Source organism: Camelus ferus, chromosome 22, assembly GCF_009834535.1.
Source record: "Camelus ferus isolate YT-003-E chromosome 22, BCGSAC_Cfer_1.0, whole genome shotgun sequence".
Lineage (NCBI taxonomy): Eukaryota > Metazoa > Chordata > Mammalia > Artiodactyla > Camelidae > Camelus > Camelus ferus.
This window is the reverse complement of record NC_045717.1, coordinates 4091769-4114287: the sequence shown is the minus strand read 5'-3', so window position 1 is coordinate 4114287 and position 22519 is coordinate 4091769. Positions and strand designations below refer to the sequence as shown.

Below are 22519 nucleotides of genomic sequence, written 5' to 3'. Positions count from 1 at the left end.
TGGCGCCCAGCCTCCAGCAACAGCAGGAAGAATTGTCAGCAGCTTCAGCAAAGACTGGACTCTTTGGCCATTTGTAGCTCTGGCATCACCCACTTCTCCTGTGAGAATAATCTTCTAAGCTTCAAACCCTCTCTGAGCACTATAGAGCCATTCAGTCCCTCACTCAGTCACTCAACAAACTCTTCCCAGGAGCCCACTTGTGCCTAGTCCTGGGCAGTGTAGTGAAGACACAGAGATGGATAAATGTGACACCTGCCAAAAGATTTGGGTGTAGTGGCGAAGGCAGACACTTGCAACAGTGGGACAGGTACAGCCCTAAAGCCATGAGCAAATCTCAAAGAGTCAAGTACACGTTGCCCCAGGGAGAATCAGGGAAGGATTCACAGAGCTGGGTATGGAGGTGGATGAGACGGAGCAGGTAGACAAAGAGTGTTGGGGTATTTCAGATGGAGAAGGAGGTGGGCAGAGACCCAGAACTGCAAAGCCTCCAGGTGTGCTCAGGGCATTCAGAACCACTAGGTTTTGCCTGAGGGGCCAGGGACAGGGGAAGGAGGTAAGAGAGGATTCGATTCCTGGGGGCCCAGATCATGGAAAGCTTGCAAGGGCAAGCTGAGGAGTTTGGACTTTGTCCCGTAGGCGGTGGGAGCCATGCAAGGATTTTAGGCTAAGGATGGAGGTGATCAGGTTGCCCTTTCTAGAATGTCCTTTCTCCAGACAGTGCCGAGGCAGGTGGGGCTGAGGAGAGGGCGGGAGACCAGGGCCCTAGTCAGGATGTCCGTGTTCTGGCCCAGTCCAGGGAAGCAGCGATAGGGGAGGCTGGAATGCTGCAGCTGGAGAGAAGGGAACAGATTCAAAAGCTGTCTGGGAAGTAAAAGCACATGAAGGAGACAGGGGAGTCTAAATAATGAACCACACCAGAAGAGCTGATGCCAGCCTCCTGGGGTCCCGGCTACGACAAGGAGGCACAGGAGCTGTGGGAGCTGGCGTTTGAGTGTGACATCTTCCAGGTGGCTGAGAGATGGAGGATAGAGGTGGCAGGAGAGGATGATCCAGACCCAGGGATTGGGATGTGCAAAGGCTCGAAGGGGCAAGAATGTGGAAAGTTAGAGGAAGGTGAGGCTTTCTGGGTGGCCGGAGCACAGAGGGCGTGATGGGTGGAGAGGAGGGGAAACGGAGTCTGGAGAAGGCAAGACGGGCAGAGATTGTGACATCAGAGGACAGTTAGAGCCCAGAGCAGGAGTCCCAGCTACAGCATCGCTGACGTCACTGCCAGACACGGAGCACTCGGTACCCACGGGAAAGCCCACCACTAGGGTCAATCAGTCCTCTCCTGGACCCCTTTCCACACTCCCAGGGCAAAGATGGATAAATGTCAGCCTAGTTTTCAACCAGGAGGAAGGCAGACTCCCCTGAGCCCATGGATCAATTCGTTTGATGCAAACTGGGGCAAAATTCTCAAAGCCATAATGAAAAGTGGGAGGATGGTTAGAAAAGCAAGTAAATCTCAGGGGCTGACCTTGCTCTCTGAGACCACCAGGAACGTGCTGAGGTCATAGATGGCAGCTGGTAGAGGGCTTCCACATACGACATTTAAAACAAACAAACAAACAAACAAACGAAAGAGCCAACATTTAAAAATGAGATTTCATTGAAAATCTTGGATATTTTGTTTTAAAGCCAGAAGAATTCACTTAAAATGCAGATTTCCAGCCTTTCTCGAAGAATGTGGTGATCTGGTGGCACTGAGGACACAGTGACCACAGTGGCCACCCCTCTGGCCCGGGCATGCATCCTCTCTGTGGGTCACCATGCCTGCACCCCCACAGTTCCCACAGAGGGTGGAGATGGTTCACACACAGCCTGCCTGGGTCAGGAGGCGCTCAGACCTGGGAGGCAGCACCAGCTTCCTAGCGTTCTCTGTCCTGGAGCCTGGTCCTTGCTCTGTGTTCCCTAAACTGGTCCTGGCAGCAGCATTCTCAGGGGAAGCTCTATCGGAAAAATAGGGCCGGGGGTGCGGGACAGTGGAGGTTCTGGGACCTTATTTGGCTTGTTGGAAGCCCTGCCTCTTTGGGGCACAGTGCACACTGGCAGGCTCAGTCAAGTCCCCGGTTAAGACCCCAGCTGACCTGATTCACCCCTGATTCATTCCCAGCAGAGATTCCTTTTTTTTAAGAGCACGCTTAACCGATGTCCCCATTTGGAGAAATAGCGCCTTTTTTATAAATGTTTATTACATAGTTATGTCTTTTCTTTCCACTTTTTGATTAGATAAAACACTGATGTGGTTCAGAAGTACCATATACAGAAGTGCATGGGGAGAGGCCCCTGCACACTGGCCCCGTCTGCCCCGTCCTCTGCCCAAAGGAGGGGGTCAGGTTTTTTTTTTATTTTGTTGTGACGTATCCTTTCAGATTTTCTTTATGCAAAAACAGATACACTTAGGCAAACACATATATGCCTTGGGCATAAGTGAGTGTATGATACACACGTCTGCATTTTATGTTGTTGTATAGTGCCTGGAGAATTAATTCTCCATAAGAAAATTTTGAATAAGGAAATGTGGAGGAAGACAGTAATAAATCATTGTTTCTCCATCCAAAGAAAACCACTGGTACCCTCCAGTCTGCCCCTGTGGGCATAAATTGTAGCTGTTTTTCTCCCCAGGAGGCTGACAGGGTAGGAGTTCATAGTCGCAGTCCTCCTCTATATACAATCGGAACCCTGCTATTTTATTACCTCAATATAAGCATTTTCCCTTTTTATTTCATAGTTTCCAAAATGTGATAGTAACAGCTAGAGTAATTCCATTTGTGGCGTAATCGACTCAGCCATCCTTCCAATTTCGAACATATAAAAGTCATTTGCAATATCCACCGGCCATAAATAATACAGTTAAACCTACCGTTTTGTATGTATTTGGAATTGAGTTGAGTGAGCATCTTCAGAAAGCCTGGCATCTGGACCAGCAGCTGAGTTGCCATGAGTAGCTGGTCCCCCAGGGCTGGGACCCGGGTTGGGGGCGGTGTTGGGAGAGCATAGTTCAAAGAGAGGACACGGGTGGGGGCTTGGCAGGTGAAGGGACCAGGAGGCCAGTGGGCAGCTGGAGGAAGGCAGGTTCTGGGTCAAGCATCATACCAAGCGCTTGTGTGTCCGACCCGTAGAGCATTCACACTGGCTGAGCGATTAGTAAGTGCTGGGGCTTCACGCACATCATACGTCTGCCCCGTGATTCCTCACAGCAGTCAGACGATGCGAGGACTGTTATTCCCATCCTGCCAGGTGAGGAATCTGAGGCAGCAAGGCTCCAAGTTGTTCAGAGAGAGGCAGTGGGGCCAGAATGTGACCTGGGAGGCTGATTCCAGAATCCCCTTGCTCCTAACCCCCACGAGCCTCTGGACACGCTCATGTGGTTGGAATTAGTACCCCTGTTTCGCAGGAAGGGAAATTACGGCTCAAAGCAAAGCCCTCTGGCTCACATCGCCTCCCTGGGAAGTAGCAGAGCTGGGATTAGAACCCGCTGCTGGGGAAGACCTTATTTTCATCAGGGGTCTGGAGGCTGAGATGCGGGTGGTGTGAGGGGCGGGCTCGGAGGAGAAGCCTTGGGACCCAAACACGTTCCCAGGTGGCTCACAGACGGCGTAGTGCAGCCGCCCTGTGCTCAGACTCTTCCAAATGAAGATGTGTTTACTTGGATGCCTTCCCTCGGCGGCGAGGCGGAATTGGAAGTCCAGCACTTCCCAAAGAAGAGCAGAGGATGGGCGTGGGGAGAGGAGGGGCGTTTACCCGGGAGCCATCGGGCCTCTAGCGCCATCCCCCCGTCTTCACCTTTCATCCCCCCAGCAGTGCACGCTGCCGTTTTATGCCCATTTGCAGATGGGAGAACTGAGTCTCAGGCTCCTGGCTCCTTTCCACCACACGGTGTGGGGGTCCTGAGGCGGACGTGGGTGGTCAGTTGTTCAGATGATAGCAAACATCCAGTATTACCAGTGAACGGATTCCTTTTTCGGTTCTCCTTCAAACTCTCCTCTTTGTGTCAAAGGAAGTATCAGTTAGTTGCTAATCTATCTTTAACACCTTTGTAGCACAGGCAGGTCTGCCTTTCTAACAAGGAGAGGGTTAGGCTGGCTTTTCGGGCAGCAGCAGCTGCACCACATCGCTCTCACTTCCACTGCATTTATCTTCAGAGTAACCGATTTGAGGGAAAGTGATCCTGGCGGTTATTGTCATGAGAAAACAATTCCTTTGGCAAGTAACTCCATCACTTTAAAGAAAAATGTTAAAATGCAAAATGGAAGTGGTATTTTGTGGGTTTGGCAAACATCCTGGAGGTGGTACAGGAACTCATGAGGTTTGGGAAACACGGGAAGCTGAGGACACGGGGCACTGTTGGGAAGTAGAAACTGAGAGGGCTGCTCCCGGCCTCTGCCCAGCTGTGTGGCCTCAGCCCGGGCGTTCGGCCTCTCTGTGACACCTTTGCAGAGGGGAGTGATAGTGACTGCCATGACGGCTTCACAGAGCGCTCCTGCAGGACGCGAGATGAGGTAATGGGCATGTGGAGGGGCTGTGGAAAGTGGGGGAGGGCGGAGGGGACTGCATAAGATAACCGGTGTGTGTACATGTTCCTGGCAAGCCTTAGCTGTTTGCTGTTGATATCTTTAAGGTGACCCAGCTGGCTGCAGGACTTTTGCTTTGTAGGAGCAAGTTGTTCCCTGCTGGAAGGGCAACACCTTCCTGGAGTGAGGGGTGGGGAGAGAAGGGCAGAGAGGAAGAAGACAGTGCTGGAGGGGGCGTTCTGGTGCCCAGCTCGTGTGGCCGCAGCTGCTGATGGTGGCGCTGATGCTGGCGGTGGTGGTGATGGTGGCGCTGATGCTGGCGGTGGTGGTGATGGTGGGGCTGATAGTGGTGGAAGTGGTCCTGATGGTGGTGCTGATGCTGTGGTAGCAGTGGTGACGACGGTGGTGATGACAAAGGCAGTGACTATGATGAGGGCAGTGGCGGTGATGATGACTGTGATGACGATGATGGTGGTCACATGTCCAGCTGGAGGGCCGGAGGGCTTTTTTTATCACAGAGAAGCAAAAACTCAGGAAAACAAGGGGCTCTGTTGGGCTGCCCGAGGAAAGGGACTTAGATTTGTTCTCTGGGGCTTCAGAGCTTTTCAGGAGCCTACAGAAACATCTGCAGACTCACGTAGACCACCCCCCACACACACACAAAATACTGGATCTAATACACAAAAACCCCACAAAACTGCAAGTAATGATTGTTTAATTGATAATCTATGACAGCTAGTCAGTGGCAGCTCATTATACTAAACAGCTGAATATAAATTCTATGTCTGTGGAAGGTGCACATATTACAATGCACTTATTACACAGTGGGGTCCGTCTCCAAAAGAAAGGGTATGTAGGGCTCCATGAGGGTTTTAAATAGCCGTGACTGATAGGCAAACGATTTGTAAGCTAGTGAGCCCCCTGTCGCTGGAAGTATGCAAGGCAATCAGGGATGACGGTCTCTCCGGGATGCTGTAGAAAGGGTTCCTAAATACCAGATGATCACTTAGTTTTGTCTCTACCCAGAGCCCTCCTATTTTACTGTTTTGGGGGCTCATTATTTCTTCCCTTCCATCCCTTCCACATGTGCACAAAGATACTTACTGGAAGAAACCTTTGAGATACTCTAAGCCCGTCTCCCCACTTTTCTGCTAAGGAAACGAGGGGTATGAAACTTGTGGGCAGTAGCGCAGCAAGTCGGAGTCACACCAGGGACTCAAACTCAGGGTCCAAATCCCCAGCCCAGTGCCTTCTGGCAGTTTTGCCCCTTGGGGGCCCCCTTGCAGACACTGGCAATCTGGGGTCTCACCTGCCCCAGAAGAACAAGGCGGAATTTTCATTTGGCCCAGTCTAACGCCTGCCCTGAAAAGCTCCTCCCCAGGCCTTTCCCACACTTGCAAACCCACTGAGGGCTGTGGGCTTTGGCCAAGTCACAAAGTACCATGAACCTCAATTTCCTTGTCTAGAAAATGGAAGTAAATAATGGCCACCATGTAACAGGGTTGTTGCAGAGAGATTAAGCGGATTAAAAGTATGTAAGATGCTTAGAAACTTGCCTGTGCTTTCAAAGTGCCCCGTGAAAAAGATGCTATAATGTTAGGGCAGCTGTTTTCGATATGCATCTAGTCAGTCCAGTAAGTGTTCCTTGAGCTTCCATTAAGCACCTGTCAGGGAACAAGGCAGAAGGAATCTGGCCCTCAAAGGTGCCTACCTTTCAGCGGGGAGAAAGAAATAGTGAACAAATAGGGAAACAAAAAAATGCCAAGAGAAAAAAATGTGCCAAGAGGGGATGAGATGGACGGTCAAGGGAGCTGCTTCCAGGGTCTAGGAGGTGGGGCGCAGGTCCCGTGGGGCCTTGTGAGCCCGGGGGAGGGTGTAACGGGCCAGCGTGGGGAAGACAGAAGCAGGTGGGTGGTGGTGAGGCTTGAAGACGTAGCGGGAAGGCCCGGCAAGAGCAGTGACAGAAGTCCAGGCAAGAGGCTGGACTGGCTGGGACTGAGGACCAGGATGGCAGCAACCCAGGGAAGTGGCCGCATCCGAGATGCGTGTATTTCAGAGGCAAAATCCGCCAGGCGTGCTGACGGCTTGACTGCTGGGGATGAAGGAAGGATGAGAGTCAAGGGTGATTCCCAAATACGTAGGCTGAGCCTGTAGTTAGATGAAGTGGAGGCAGGGGCTGGATCCTCCCTCGGTCCCACCCTTCCCAGTTTACATGGGCTCTGTGGCCACAATGTCCAGAATAAGTCCATGGAGTCAGAAGGCAGGTTGCCCGTTGTAGGGACCAGGGAGAGGGAGTGACTGCCTTATGGGTGTGGAGTTTCCTTTTGGGGCAATGAAAACGTTTTAAAGCCAGATAGCAATGGTGGTTGCACAGCCTGGGGAACGTACAGGATGCTACTGAACGATGGTATGCTGTGTGCTTTTCACCTTAACTGAACCAAAAAAAAAATTGAAGGAAAAATAAAGACTTTCTTAGACAAGCCAAGGGAATTTGTTGTCACCAGAGGTGGCTTCAGGGTCCCACATCAACCGCTGGCAGAGGCCAGGACAATGGCGTGGGGTCTCTCGCTGGTAAGAAAACACCATAGCAAGAGCCCGTCACACACGTCGTCAGGGGATGACCTGGACCGGATGCAGGTCTCACGTGTCCATGGGGTGGTTGGCTATGGGCACTCAGACTGGAGTCAGGCCTGGTTCAAAGCCCTGCCTGCCTCTTTGCTGTGGTTGTGTGGCCTCAGACAAGTAACCTGACCTCTCTGAACCTGAGTTTCACTGTCTGTCAAATGGGAATAATAATAGTCTCCGCCCCACAGAGATATTAACGTTATCTGTCGGTGCTCGGCAAACGGAAGTGGTCAGGGTCCTGGCTTCTGGTCCTGGTTGCCTTCCTCCTCACCGTGATGCCCAAGTGATGGCTGTCATCATAATAAAATGTCCACTTTGATCCCACCATCCCATTCTGGGCTGCTCGATGCACGTCTGAGGGATGGATGGGGCTCTTTCGCTGCCCCGAATTCCAGACGATATTTGTGTCCCTTCACCTCTCGGCCTGGGCAGAGGGGGCCGCAGTGCTTAGGACAACATGCCCTTGAGGACAGACGCGCAATCCTGGCTCTGGGCCCCTGGCGGCTCAGGAGAAACGAAAGGGTGTGACCAGCACTCAGACCATCAGGGGGCCGGGGCCCTTCTCGCTAATGAGCAGCCTCAACCAGGAGTCTTTTTATTGCCTGAAGAGGCTTTTACTAAATGTCCAGCCCACTGCAGGGAAGGACTTAGACATCTGCAGCCATAAAGATCAAAGGCACACTGAAATGCTACTGCAAATGAGGAAGTGTTTTCTGTGGCAAATGCCCAGGCAATTATCCCATCCCTCTGAAGATCGCAGAGGGTGGGTCCTTTCTCCATAGGAAAAGCTAAACAGTAGCGGCTGAGAGCAGGGATTTTTGGAGTCAGGCAGACCTGGGTTCAAATCCTGACTTTCCCATTTGGTGATGTTGGGACTCTGGGCAACTTGACTTCTCTGAGCCTCGGCTTCTGCATTTATAAAATGAAGAAAAGATCTCTTGCTTCAGGATGTTGCGGTAAAGCGTGAGTGAGAGGATGTGCAGACAGCAGAGAGCCCCAGAGTGTCGTGACATAGCATGGGACGTGAGCTAATGAGTCAGAGAAACCTCATTGAATGATGGCTGACTGGGTTCAGGACAGCTGGGCTCCCAGGCCTGCTGCCAGAATCTCCAGCCTGTTGACTGAAACTTCAGGGCTCCTGTTTGCCTTAAGAACTAAGGCCAAACTTCTTAGCACTTTATCCGCAGCTACAGTCTCCCCACCCCTGAGAATCAGCTGGAGAGGCTGACGGGGGCCAGATCACGCAGAGTGTGGCGGGCATTGGCATCCTGATGCCAGCAACAGGGGAAGCACTGGAGGGGCAGGTCCGACCAGCCCTAGTCCAAAGCCTGTGCAGTGACCGCGGGGAGAGAGGGCCCTGAGGGGGACGTGCTTGGAGTGGAGGACTTAACGCTTACGGGGCTTCTGGTTGAGCGGCCAAGAGCCAGCCCTGGCCTGGAGCCCTGAATCCCCAGGTCCCGCTCCAAAGCGTGGCCTGATCTCCCAGCTACCCTTCCTTTACTATTGTTGCCTCTGCCCAGCACACCCTTCCCGCCCCCTGCTCCACTGGCCAAACTGTTTGGCTGTAAGGTTTGGAGTAGGTGACATGTACCCAAGGTGAAAAGACTCAAAATGTCCCAAAGAGCGTATAGTCAAAGACGTCTTCCTCCCACTCTTGGCCCAGCCCCCAGTTCCCCCCTTGGAAGCAGTCAGTTCCTTTTCACACGTGCCCTTCCTGGAGGAAGTCCGAGTGTCGATTCCAGGGCACGTGCACGGGTGTGCGCACGCACACACTCCCCGTTTCACCTGTCACACTCGGCGCCCGTGTGGAGACCATCCCACACCTGCCGGCAGCCTGCTTCAGCCGTTCGGTGAGTGCGGTGCGGGCTGTCACACCATTTCCAGGTCACATGTTCCTAGAAGTACATCTGTGGGTCAGTGAGCAGTCTGAGTGTTTTAACGTTCATGGGGTTTTCCAGCCCCGATGAAGCGTTGCCTGCTGCACACACGCACACGCACACGCACACACACACACAGCTGCCACCTGCCACCACCCAGTGTCCAACTTCATTCCTCCAGTTCCCACAGCCTCTTGCTGCCCCTCCCAAGGCCCCTGCTGCCCATTGCTGGGCTGGGTCTGAATGGCCTGGGTCTGGGACCCACCCTGTCCTTTGGTTAGTCCCCCGGCCCCTGCCCCGCAGCTTGCCTCGGGCGCCCGGGTGAAGGCAAGAAGCAGCCGCAAAGTGCCGTCAGCCTTTCTTGAGCGGCGCTGCACCTCGGTCCGGCAGCGCCTGTGTGTGGGAAGAAAGGGCCCCCTGGGAAGGCCGCAGGCCATTTCGGTCCCCTCCGTCTGGGCCTCAGTCGCGTTGCTCAGCATCCCGTGTGGCACGGCCCCTCTGGGCCTTGGGCTCCTCCTCCCTCCTTAAAGGATGCAAGTTACCCCGCTGACCTCACTGCCGCTTCTGGGCCACTCTGGGACTCCTGACGGCGGCAGAGCCCAGCACCAGGCCCCCAGAACACCTGAAACGGCCAATGACAGGGGCAACATTCTGAGAAATTCCAGCTCGTGAAAATGAGGAACTGCCTGCCAGGCCCCTGGCACATCACATCTCATTACCTGCGGTGATAACGGCCTGGTCAGTGGGGCCCAGCTAGTCCCACACCAGCTGCCACCCTCCCCCAATGCCTGATGTCCCAGCAGGACAGCTGGACAGTGGAGCCACCTCCCGCCTCCCAGCCACGTCACCCTCCACTCACACGCCCCCTCCACCCCCAAGGCTTCCCACGGCTCTGCAGTTAAAATCCACCATCTCTCAGCCTCCAAGCTGTTACAGGGGCTGTTCTGTATGGAATCTGTTTGTTCCCCATTTTCACTGCATTACCTTTTTCCTGTCTGTACAGATGTCAACTCAGATATCCCCCAGACCTGGTCAGAAGCCCCCGTGATACAGTCCCGTGGCTTCCTATACTGTCCCTTTATGTAACTGTTAAGACACTGCGATTAGATGAGCGCTCTGCTGTGAGTTACTTCTTGTTTGTTCCCCTATCCCCCCACCCCCCTGCCCTGCAGCTGCCATGGAAGCTCCAAGATACGCCTGCCATGCTCAGCCCGGAACCCACGCACGGCGTCTGCATCTGGAAGGCACTCAGTAAATATATGGGGTGTGCATGAATGCTATTTCCTTGCTGTGCAGCTTTAGATAATAATACAAAAATCACATTTTTTATGGTTATGAAATTGTTACCAAAAACAAGTTCACATGCCCCACGCACCGTGAGGCCAGACAAACAGAAACCACGGCGTTCGGAGCAGAGAAAGGTTTATCGCAGGGCCGAGCAAACAGAACGTGTGGCTCGTGCTCAAAAAACCCCGAACTTCCTGAAGGGTTTCAGCAAAGCATTTTTAAAGGCAAAGTGATGGAGGGGCGTCCCTGGCAGATTGGTTAATGATGATTGATCCTTAGGCACCAGAAGGTCTAGGGGCCACGTGCTCATGATAGTCAAGTAGCTAATTTCTTCCTTTCCCTGGTGGTTTTGGCATCTGAAAAACTCAGGAAATAGGCATCAGATACCATCACCTGGGTACATCAGAGAGGAGCTCCAGCAGAGGATATGGGGGGCGGGTTCTGACCCAGGAAGGCCCCACAGGGTCCTGTTCAGCTACAAAGTAATGATCTTACACTATTATTACGTATAACGTAACCTGCCACGTGCCAGGCACTAAGTGTTTCACAGCCCTTCACTCTGTGCACTTTCACATCCACCAAGTGAAGAAGGACATCTCATTACCCCCATTTTACAAAGGAGAAAACTAAGGCTCGGAGAGGTGGCAGTCACGTGCCCAAGGTGACAAAGCTATTAAGTGACAGCCCTGAAATTAGAACCCAGATCTGCCCAATGTCGAAGTCCTTGCTTTTCAGCCCCCGGGGCTCCCTTCACTTGTCTGAGTGTCAGTTTTTGCAGAGTAAGGATCAAATTACCTACTTGCCCCGCTTGTCCACTGGCTCACGCAGAAGGTGCCCGGCACACAGCGGCCTCCTGCTGAGTGTCGTTGTCTTTCCCCTTGGTCAGTGGTTGCTGGGGAAATCAGACTCATCTTCCAGGCTGAGTGAGAGACCCAAAGGCGCCTGAACTGACTCCCCCAGACTGCGGCTCTGCCTGGGGATTGGGTCCTTACACTGCAAACGGGGAGCTTCATCTGACTTCCTAATGAGAAGAGAAAAGTGTTAGACTCGGTTTGATAAAGTTTGATAGGAGAAGACCCCAGCCCCCAGACTGGTAAACAGCATGTACCACCAGTGGCATCTCTTCTGGGATTTTGGGGTTGAGGAGTAGTGAGAGGGGACCTGGTTTGCCTCTGGGCTATACCTCTGCTGGTGGGGCGATCCTCAGCCTTTCAAGCCCCCATTTTCTTTGCTGCCACAGAGGGGGATTGAGAAGGAAATGGTATTCCGGATTCCACCCACCACAGCTCAGTTCCGGGGGAGACACATTCTGATGGGGAATCACCAAAGGCCACATTGAGAGGAGAGTTTTCCTGGGGCCCTGAAAACTCAGAATTCTACCCGGAGGGGTAAAAGAACCCCTCCTTCCTGTGCCTCTGCCAGAGGCGGGTAGAAGTGGGAGGGAGAAGTGAAAGAGGATGGAGCAAGTACCTCTGGAGGACTCCCTGGAGGAGGTGGCAGAGGAAGCCAGGTCTTCAAGAAAGAGTGGGGGCTCACCAGGCATGGAAGGGAGGAAGGGAATTCAGGCAGGGGGAACAGCATGTGTAAAAGCAGAGTCAGATCAGGCCCAGGACTTTCAAAATCAGGAGGAATTAAATGCCACCAGAGATGTTTCTCAAAGTGTTGCCCAGCGAAAGGTCACTCGGCAGGCAGGAGCTAAGGCTTAAGAGAGAAGAAAGAAGCAAGTCACAGAGAACCTTGAATGCCGTGCCAAAGGTTTATACTTGGAGACAACCAAGGCTGGTAATGGGAAGTGATGGAAGCTGGCTCCCCAGCCCAGAGCCCAGCACAGGGGATTCAACACACACCTGGGAGCACAATGAGTGCGTTGAACACACTCGGCGGTGGCTGCTCTTAGGGGCTAACTGGCCAGTGTGGCCTCACAGGGGCACCTGATGTGATGAGTCAGACTCTGAGCTGGGCCCTGCCTTTTGTCATGTTCGCATTTGCTGGGTGATGACTGTAGGGAAAGATGAGACGCCTCCCCGGGGGGGTCGTGAGGGGCGCTGCAACCCATGAGCAAATTCTTCAGAAAGTGGCTTTTCAGAGGCTCTTGAGGCAAAGATGAGGTGAGGTAGGAGGAAGCGGTGGGACGGTGCATAGCTGCAGCGTCTGGGGCCAGCCTGAGGCAAAGGGGGAGGAAGTGGCCGAAGCGGCTTTAGTGACTTTTCACACACTCACACACACAGAGAGAGAACCCATCATTATTTAATCTGCATGAACAGGGGGGCAAGAGCTAACATACACTGTATTGTTTCTTCAGCTTTTTGTGTGTTTGACAATTTTCACTCTAAAATGTTGGGGGAAACGGGCCCATTCTCACATATCCTTTCAGACGTACAAATAGGGCCAATCAAATGCCGAGATGAGTGCCCTTAGGTTTTCACAGTGGAGAAACCACACACACACACACACACACACACACTCACACACACTCCATGTACCCTGGACCTCTCCCTTAGATAGACAACCAGAAACGTTTGCTGGATGGGTGGATGGATGGATGGATGGATAGAAGGACGGAAGGGTGGGTGGATGGAAGGCCCGAAGAGGTGGTCCAGATCCAGCCCCTGCTGGGGGACAGACCCAGAGCCATATGAACAACCTAAGGCGGCAGGTGCCACCAGTATAGCTCCATACAAAGTGCAGGGGAGGGTGCCCCTGCTCGCGGGCGTTCAGGATGGCTTCAGGGAGCTGGAGCTACAGGCATCCCCTGCTTTTTGAAGGTTCGCTTTATGAAACACCTGCATTAGTACCTGTTTCTGCTAACCAGAAGAAGTCCAGGGATTTTCGCTTTTACGAAAAAAGGTGAAAATAGCGTTCAGGTTTGTTTTGCATCCAAGTCGTTATAAAGGCAACCTGCACCCCGAGTGTGGGGTGACCCCACCAGGCTCTTTCCCCGGGAAGTGCACTCAGCATCGGCTCCAGGCCGCCAGAGCCGTGAACTATCTGAGCATCTGTGCTTTAGCTCCATTCCCCGTGCGCATCCATTAGCAAGAGGTGTCCTAAGGTAACCGCTTCTTCGCTTTCTGCCGTTTCGGCTTTTGAAGGGTTTCGTAGGGATGCTCGACTTTCGGCTAGTGGGGGAACCCTGTGTTTGAGCTGGGCCTTGAAAGGGCAGTAGCTGAGAAAGCGGGACTCCGGGAGGTGGAGACCTGCTGCTTTTGAGCAAAGGCCCGGTTGCCTGAACAGCGCGGTTAGGGGACAATTACAGGGCTATTGGGCGAGATCCACTTGGAGGGACAAGTTGACGTCTGATCCAAGGACCGGCGTTGAGGCAGACCGAAGGAGTGTGAGCTGAGTGTGCATCCAGGCTCTCTGGCTACTTACTAGGGCTGTGACATCGCTCGGCCTCCCCGAGCCTCGCTCTCCTCGACTGTTAAATGGAGACGGTGATTCCCCTCACTCGCGTGCAGGACGTCACCTGGCCCTGGTCCACCCGACAGTTCCGATGCGCCATTGTTCGTAGCACCCTTCCCGGGCTGGTGGACTTTCATGTGGTTTCTTTTATGTGCTTGCCCCTGGCAAACCGCTCACACCGACCTCCTTCTTCGTGGGTCCTCTCATCCTGGTGGTTGTATTGCCAACACTAGGTGCCCAAAAGAATGAGTCAGATCTGAGTGATCTAGAGAGGCGTCCAATATATAACGGGAATTTTAAAAGAAAACAGGAAAGGAACTAGTGGGGTAATATCTACAGATGTATTAAATAGCATCTGCCTGTGTCTGGCACACAGAGGCCCAAAGAATGGAAGGTCCCCACCACACCAAACAGCCAGCGACAGTCCCCTCCCCATCTTGAGGCCATGGGTATGCCATGGCCCAAACAGTTGGCCCGTCCTGTATACCTTGGTTTGCTGCAATCAGCTTGTCATTGCTTTTGAAGTTAGAAAGGAAAGTTCCAGAAAGTGTTTTTTAGATTAGCTGTGACAGTGACCTTGGGGTCCCGTGATCCTCTAGAACCATCCTTCTTCTCCCCACAAGGGACAAGATGAACTGAGCTCCGTGCAGAAGCTCCTGCCTTCACCAAAAGGTCACTGGAAACTTCTGGGGCCGAGGCTGTAAAATAGAAACGTAACAGAAGTGATCCTTCTTTTGAAACTCTCTGAAAAAGGAAGCCACCACTGTTCTGTTAATCATGGGCCCCCCAGCGCATGGAACCATGTTTGGCACATTGTAGGTTCTGCAAGAAATAGTTGCTGAAGAGAACAGAGGGAGGCAGGAGGAAGAGGAAGGAGGGAGGGAGAGAAGAAATTAATTTTTAATTATGTGAGAGGCTGGTTTGTGCAAATTTGAAAACCACCAAGCATCAACTAAAATGTCAGTTCAAAATACCTAAACCTGGCTGTTAAGGAAACACAGAGAAAATTTTGATCAGAAATAGATAGCGATTCTCAAAAATAGAAAAACAAAAAACCACACTCTGGCTGCTACCCCCCTCCAAAGTTAATTAAGTGTGGCGGTAAGAGCCATCCTGTTTGGGCTATTTATGTAATGAAAAGATCGTCTGAAAAGAAACCCCAGAGGCCCAGTCCGCTAGGCTAGGTGGCTGAGCCAGCTGGAGTGGCAGAAGGTGACCAGGAGCCGTGATCCCTGCACCAACAGACTGGTTATGATTAAATGATGCTTCTCATATTCAGATTGCAAAACCGCTCCAGGCAAGAGTCTGGGAGAGGCTTAAATTATGTCACACAGTAACGAGCTTGTTTCTGAGAGAGTTTCCGCTGTCAACTTGATTTTCTGCACACTCCCAGATCCCAGGAGGTGGCCTGCTGGCTGCTCTCTGGAAAGCCAGGATCAGCTTGAGAGCAAGGGTCCGGGAATCAAGCAGGCCCTTCCCTGGTTTTGCATCAATTAGAATCGTAGCTCATCACCGCTAGGAGGGGGTTAAACCTTCTGCTGAAGTGATGTCCGCAGCGGGACAAGAAGGAGGAAGGAAGAGAGGGCAGTTGGAGAGAAGGAACTAGAAACCACCCAAATACTTGTGATGGGGTGATGATGGACTGATGTACAGCCATTAGAAAGGTGGAGTGAGGAGGGAGGGCGTAGCTCAAGAGGTAGGGCATGTGCTTAGCATGCATGAGGTCCTGAGTTCAATTCCCTGTACCTCCATCAAAATAAATAAATTAGTAAAAAAAAAAAAAAAAAACTTAATTACCTCCCCCACAAAAAAATATTTTAAAAGAAAGATAGAGTGAGTTCTGTACCAGCTGACCTGAAAAGTGAGGTTCACAGAGACATCTGAGGCAGATGTGGGGTGGGGCTGCCGTTGGCAAACTATGATAGCAAGCTAAATCTGGTGTCCTCTCCCTGGCTTCCTGCAGCCCGCAAGCTAAGAATAACTTTTACATTTTTAGCTCAGAAATGGTTTTAAAGAGTTTGGGGGGAAAATTCCAAAGAAGGAGACTATGTTATGACACGTGAAAACGATGTGAAATTCCCGTTTCAGCAGCCGTGGTCTGTCTTCCTGGCACACTGCCACCGTCACTCATCTGCCCGTTGTCTTGTGGAGGTGTCCTCATGCTGAACGACAGAGCTGAGTCGTGGCCGCAGAGACGAGGCTTGGGACGCCAAGCAGAAAATGTCCTCTACCTGGCCCCTCCCTGAAAAAGTCTTTTGGTTTCTGGTTTAGAGTGTGATGACATTCTGTGACACAGCAGTGTGAGATGCTGTTCCCCTTGCTTTGCCAGAGGAAATGTATTGCCTTTGCTTATTTTTCATTCATTTTATCATTTATTCATCAGACGCTTAGTGCCTACCTGCAAGGCCAGGCACTGGGACCCAGCAGGGGACAAGCAGAGGCGGAGCTTACAGTCTGAGTCCTTTCCCCTCTCTTCCTCCCCCTAGGAACCCTGATGGCCTTGGTCCCTTCTAAGGAGAGGTACGGGACTGGCTCCATGCCTCCTGGTGTCTTGCAGGGAGGTCAGGGTCCAGGAGGGTTCGTCGTGAATCGGGCCACACTCTCGGTTTGGTTTCCGGATGCTCAATACTCAATCTTTGCATTTCCAGCGCGTGCTCCCCAGCGCACCCCACAGGGAGAGGCAGGAGTGCCCGACCCCCGTACATGTGGGCGGGAGCAGCTGTCTGCGATGGAGAAGGCTGCAGCCCCATCTCCGCCTGACGCCTCCCGCGTGAGGCCAAAGCCACCTTCAGACTCATGCCCCAGGGCCTCAGCCTCTATGCAAAACCTGGACAGTGGAAATCAGCTCCAGTCCCGGGAAGAATCCAGCTCTGCAGGGGCCGATGTGAGGAATGGGGTTTGAACTGGGAACCTCGCTTCAGAGACTAGCTTTCCTTCTTCATTCATTCTCATGCCTACCACCTCCTCACAGACTGCTTTATTAACTTCTAGGAAAACAGCACCCAGGTCAGTCATTGTAGCCTCCCCACATTTGGACACTCCTTTTGGCTCTTTTGGGCAGCCTGGAGCCCAGTGGTGACATAACTTACACGTTGGGGACCTGCAGGAGGAGCAGCCCCGGGGCCGAGGGCAGGAGGAGGAGCCATAGGGCCCCAGCATGGCATCCAACAGCACGGACCCCTCCTCCTGTCTGAACCATACCGCGTTCAGGGTCACCGTCAGCTTGGTCCTCACCGCCCTCATCCTCATCACCATCGCCGGCAACGTGGTCGTCTGCCTGGCGGTGGGCTTGACCCGGCGGCTGCGGAGTCTGACCAACTGCTTCATCGTGTCCCTGGCCATCACTGACCTGCTCCTCGGCCTGCTGGTGCTGCCCTTCTCGGCCTTCCACGAGCTGTCTTGCCAGTGGGGCTTCGGTGAGGCCTTCTGCAATATCTACACCAGCCTGGATGTCATGCTCTGCACGGCCTCCATCCTCAACCTCTTCATGATCAGCCTGGACCGGTACTGCGCCGTCACGGACCCCCTGCGCTACCCCGTGCTGGTAACCCCTGTCCGGGTCGCCATCTCCCTGGTCTTAATTTGGGTCATCTCCATCACACTGTCCTTCCTGTCTATCCACCTGGGGTGGAACAGCAGGGCGGAGACCAACAGCACCAATCACACCATCTCCAAGTGCAAAGTCCAGGTCAACTTGGTGTACGGCCTGGTGGACGGGCTGGTCACCTTCTACCTGCCCCTGCTGGTCATGTGCATCACCTACTACCGCATCTTCAAGATCGCCCGGGATCAGGCCAAGAGGGTCCATCATATCAACTCCTGGAGGACAGCCACCCTCCGGGAGCACAAAGCCACAGTGACTCTGGCCGCCGTCATGGGAGCCTTCATCGTCTGCTGGTTCCCCTACTTCACTGTGTTTGTTTACCGTGGGCTGAGAGGGGACGATGCCATCAACGAGACCTTCGAAGCCATTGTTCTGTGGCTGGGCTATGCCAACTCGGCCCTGAACCCCATCCTGTACGCCACACTGAGCAGAGACTTCCGCACGGCGTACCAGCGCCTCTTCCGCTGCCGGCCCGCCGGCCACGTCGCCGACAGAACTTCGCTGAGGGACAGCAGCTCTCAGCTGAAGAGGAATCAAAGCCAAGAACCCAGGTGGCAGGAAGAGAGGCCCCTGAGGCTCCAGGTGTGGAGTGGGACAGAGGTCACGGCCCCCCAGGGAGCCACAGACAGGTAACTGCTAGGGTTGTTTGTGTGTGGGATGGGGACCCGAGGGGGTCCCACTCATGGAAACCATTCAAGTGGCAGCTGTCCCCAAGGTGCTGGCTGGAACATTATGGGTTGGAAATGCCTCATGAGCACTTTCCAAATCTCGTATTGTTCCTTCCCCCAAACAGAACTTTTTACCTCCATTCTAAAAGAGGCAAGTCCAGACTCAGAGAACTTGGCCAGGGTCACACAGCTGGGATGTGACTAGAGTTCCCTCGACTCCAGAACTTGTGGGCCCTTTTTTCTAGCTACCTGGTCCTTATAGTCAGGAACCCTAACTTTGAGACCCAACCCTGCCACTTACTTACTGGTCCTAAGTGTTCATCTGAACTGGCCAGGACAGCCCTCCAATGGCCATGCATTAATGCTACCTCCTGCAGGTTCAGTCAGAGACCCCACTCGGCCCACATTCATTGAGCATCAGCTCTTACTTTGGGGGTGCTCCAGTGCAGGGAGGAAGGCAGAGCCTTGAAAGCCAGGCTTGGACATTGTAGTGTAGGTCTTAGGGGAAGATGAGAGGATTAGAAGCAAGGAGGGGGTAACCCAGGCACCTCTGTGCCTTGGAAAGAGGGCTCTGGTTGCCCCATAAGATGTGGACCACAAGGATAAGATGAGGACGTCAGTGAAGGGGAATGCGGCTCTGGTCCATGACAGAGGAGAGCAGAGAGGAGAGAACAGAGCAAAATCTAGGAGGCTATTGAAAAAACAAACAGACAAAAAGGCTTGGAGACCATTGACTCTCCAGGATGCAGGAAATGCAAGAGACAATGCCCTAGGATTCAGCCTCCAAAGAGATGCCCAGGCTGAACAGATAAACAGGATCAGAATGAGATTTAGATCAATTCACTGGTGACAAAGCCCATGCAAAGTATTAAGGGGAACCCCACCAAAGACTTGAGTGGCCCCAGGGAGCTCGCCCGCGGGGAGGAGGGTTACAGGTGGGAGGGAGCCCCAGCTGTTGAGATGAGTAAATGAAAGGGTGCTGGCAGGACAGCAGACATGCGGGTGTTCAATATTACTTTCCTTTCTCTTCCCACAGACCATGCCTTTGCCCCCCCCCCCCAGAATGCTGGTCCATGTGACAAACCCACTCATTCATTCATTCATTTATTCACTCATTCATTCCCTGATTCATTCATTTGCAAACATTTGTCAGCTTCCCATCCCATGCCGGGAACTGTGCTGAGTGCCAGGGATGTAGAGGTGACGTTTTCGGCATCTGCTGTGGTGCACTGGGATGGAAAGGCAACTGCCCAGCCCTGATCTCAGCTCTGCCCTCCTCGCTCTGTGGCTTGAGCGAGTCCCTGCCCGTCTTGGGCCTCAGTTTCCTCATCTCGTAGAGGGTGAGGTCTGTCCTCAGGCAGCCTGTCCGGCTCACCTCCCAGAGTCGCCTGAAGTACACGTGAGCCAGGGGATGCAAACAGGTTTTAGGACCTGCAGTGGGGTACTTGTCTGCTCTCGAGTACTGAGCGTCAGACTCCAGAAAGGCTTGGATGGGCACTGCACACCCATCCGCTCTGGGTGCCAGTCCCTGTGGAGCACTTTGGGGCTGAAACTGACCAAATGGTCCCCTAGGCCTCGTGTAACTCTGGTCCTTGCATCGGCCAGGTGTGGAGTGTCCCCATGTAGACTTGGGTCCCGGACCCTCCCCCTCCACTGCTATGCTTCTGGAACAAGCTTCATGGCTCCTGCATCCAGCCTCCTCCTGGCCTTCCAGCCTCTAGGCTGTCTCCCTCACATCCACCCTCCAAGTCACCCAAAGGCGCCTCTCCAGAACGCCTGTCTGGAGGCTTCCGCGTCTGGCCCTGATCGCTAAGATGACCTTGTCCTTCCACGCTCCCTCACTCAGGAAGCAGCCTCTGGTACAAAGCTAATTTTGTTCACAAAGCAAACAAAGGGCAGAGCACGGCGGGTGTGGACTCTGCAGAAGGCAGTTACACATTCAGTCTAGTCATCAAACCACTTCCTACCGCTCTTACCTGTGCGACCTCAGGTTAATAGGCCACCTTGACCCCTAATCCTTAGGGAGACATCCAGCGAGCACTCACCTGCACCGACTAGGTGCCAGTTTCACGTCTGTCACTGTTTCTATGTATTAATCTTTCTGTGGCGGCATCCTTCACCCACCCCCGTGCTGGGTGCAAAGGGAGAGACAGCCAGCCCCCCACCCCACGCCATCACTCTCACCACCTGCAATTGCTCACAGGTGGAGGTGATGGTCTGGTTAAGGAGCAAACTGGTGATGGTTTGGTGCAGCACATGCCAAGGCTTGAAACCCAGTTCCTGAGGCCCCCAGAGGAGGCCGTGCCGGGAGCAGACCTCTGAGCTGAGCCTTAGATGCAGCTGGGAAAGACTCGTTCCTCCAGGGTGGTGCTGGACCCTTTAGACCCGTGGCCCCGTTTCATTCTCTACACCACCTTGTCAGGTAGCTGCTTGCTTAGTTTCCACTTTGCAGATGGGGAGACTGAGGCTCAGAGGAGTTAAGTAAATTGGTCAAAGGACACATGCTAGTGACTCTCCCGAAGCCAAGATCTGAGCAAAAACAGAAATAGCAGCCCCCGCTACCGACTGCCCTCTGGGGGCCAGACCACCAGCTCTTCTGACTGTTACGGCCACCCTGACCAGCAAGGCCAGCTGGGAGGCCGTGCCTGCCTGGGTCACACACAGCAGCTGCAGAGCAGAGAGGTTCGGCAGAGACGCATGGGGAACCAGCTGAAGGGCTTCACGCTATGGTTGTGGGTGTCGGGGTCCAGGAAGCCAAGAACAGCCAGAGGTTGATTTTCCAAAGGAGGCCACCAGGGCACCCAGGGACTCGTGTGGCCTCCACAAGGTTGGCTCCCAGCCCCCCTGATGACCGATAGTGTGTCCTTCCTGCTCCCCATCTGAGGACAAAAGCCAGCAATGACCTGACAAAGAGCCCTTATCACAACCAAGGAGGCGGGGGTGTCTGCCTGTGCCAAGAATTCCAAGGGACGGACCCTACCTGCCCTTGGCTGCTGGTGATGGAGGTGAGGGGCGGGTGGGAGACAGTCAGCCCAGGAAAGAGTGGCAGAGCTGGCTGGTCCTCCCTTCCCGGAGGCCAGTCAGCAGCCACCGCCCCACCACCCCCTCCCGCCAGCAGGATGCTCTGTCTGCCCTGCCCTGACCCAGACTGGCCGTCACGTCTCCCCCTCTCTGATCCCAGGTGGCCAGCCTCACCCTCTCTGCTCCACTGACCCTACTCAGTAGGCCCACAGCTTCCACCAGACACAGGCCTGCATTAGGTTCCCAGGTGGGGCTCCTGTAACCAATGACCGTGAACCTGGTGACAGAAAACAACACAGATTCCTACCCTTACAGTCGAAGGGGTCAGAGATCTGAGATCCAGGTGTTGGTAGGGCTGGTTCCGGAGGCTTCAGAGGACAATCCGTTTCCTTGGCTTTTCCAGCTGCCGGGGGCCACCCTCACTCCTTGGCTGGTGGCCTGGTCCTCGCCTCACCCCCACCTCTTGGTCACATCTCCATCCCCTCCTTTGTAGCCAAGTCTCCCTCTGCCTCCTTCTTTATTTATTTATTTTTAATTTTTTTTTAATTTCTTTTCCTTTTTTAAAAAGGAAAAGCTGCAGTTTTCTTTTTCTGGTGGGAGAGGTAATTAGGTTTATTTATTTAAATAGAGGTACTGGGGATTGAACCCAGGACCTCGTGCGTGTGCCAAGCACATTCTCTACCACTGAGCTACACCCTCCCTCTGCCTCCCTCATCTAATAAGGGCACTTGTCATTATGTTCAGGGCCCTCTGGGATATTCCAGGATAACCTACCCCTCCCAGATTCCTTAACGGAACCACATCTGCAAAGCCCTTTTCGCCATATAAAGTAACACTCCCAGTTTCCAGCGATGAGGATGCGGGTGTCTGGGGCCATGTTCAGCCCCTACAGGTCCCAGCTCCCTGAACTGGCATTAGAGGCCCTTCATGATTTGGTCCCTGACCACCTCCGGACACCATCCCCAGGCCCACGCCCACCCTCCAGCCCCACCCAAACAAGCCACTCAGAGTTCATTCATTCACTGGCACTCACCAAGGACCTGCCCGAAGCCGGCGCTGTTTGGGGGGCTAGCAGTGAGCAAAGCAGGGGTCTTCGTCCCTAAGGGAGGTTATTCCAAGGCCGTAGTTCTCAAAATGTGGGCCCCCGGCCAGCAGCCGGGGCTTCTGGAAGCAGCCCAAGCCCGTCTGCCCCCGAAGCCAGGCTCGTTCCATGCTGACATGCCGGACTTGAATTTAGCCCAGACTCAGAGCTAATCCCATAGCCCACAGATGGGGGAACTGAGGCAGGTGACCTCTCTGAGGCCCTCAGCAAGCTGGGCAGGGGCTAGGAGTAGACCCCGTCTCTCTGGATCCCTGCCTGGGCCTCTTGGGTCCTTTTCCCAGACCCTGGCTGGCCCTGCTAATCTCCCGAGGCAGGGGGACAAGATTCCCGGGGACCTGGAGTGTCGGCAGTCTCCCTCAGGGCGGGGCACTTCCTTGTTCCTG

General features: G+C 53.7%; 1 protein-coding gene and 1 long non-coding RNA gene across 6 annotated transcripts in view; one reads left to right on the top strand and one right to left on the bottom strand.

The window, feature by feature from the left end:
- HRH2 (histamine receptor H2) overlaps positions 1-22519 on the top strand; it is a 45168-nt gene that overhangs the window by 5536 nt on the left and 17113 nt on the right. For 4 of the 5 annotated variants that reach the window (XR_004314200.1, XR_004314201.1, XR_004314202.1 and 1 more), the window contains exon 2: positions 16390-17974. Coding sequence is in view for 2 of the 5 variants with exons in the window: in XM_032465059.1 (XP_032320950.1) it covers positions 16899-17974 (1076 nt within the window). In the remaining 3 variants the exon portion in view is untranslated. Of the gene's footprint in view, positions 1-16227; positions 17975-22519 lie in introns of all 5 variants that reach the window. The other variant, XM_032465060.1, reaches the window with a different exon arrangement.
- Positions 12278-21615, bottom strand: LOC116658969. Its single transcript, XR_004314203.1, has 3 exons — positions 21342-21615; positions 14229-14439; positions 12278-13970 (listed from the first exon to the last, which is right to left on the bottom strand). It is a non-coding gene; the product is annotated as an uncharacterized LOC116658969 (long non-coding RNA).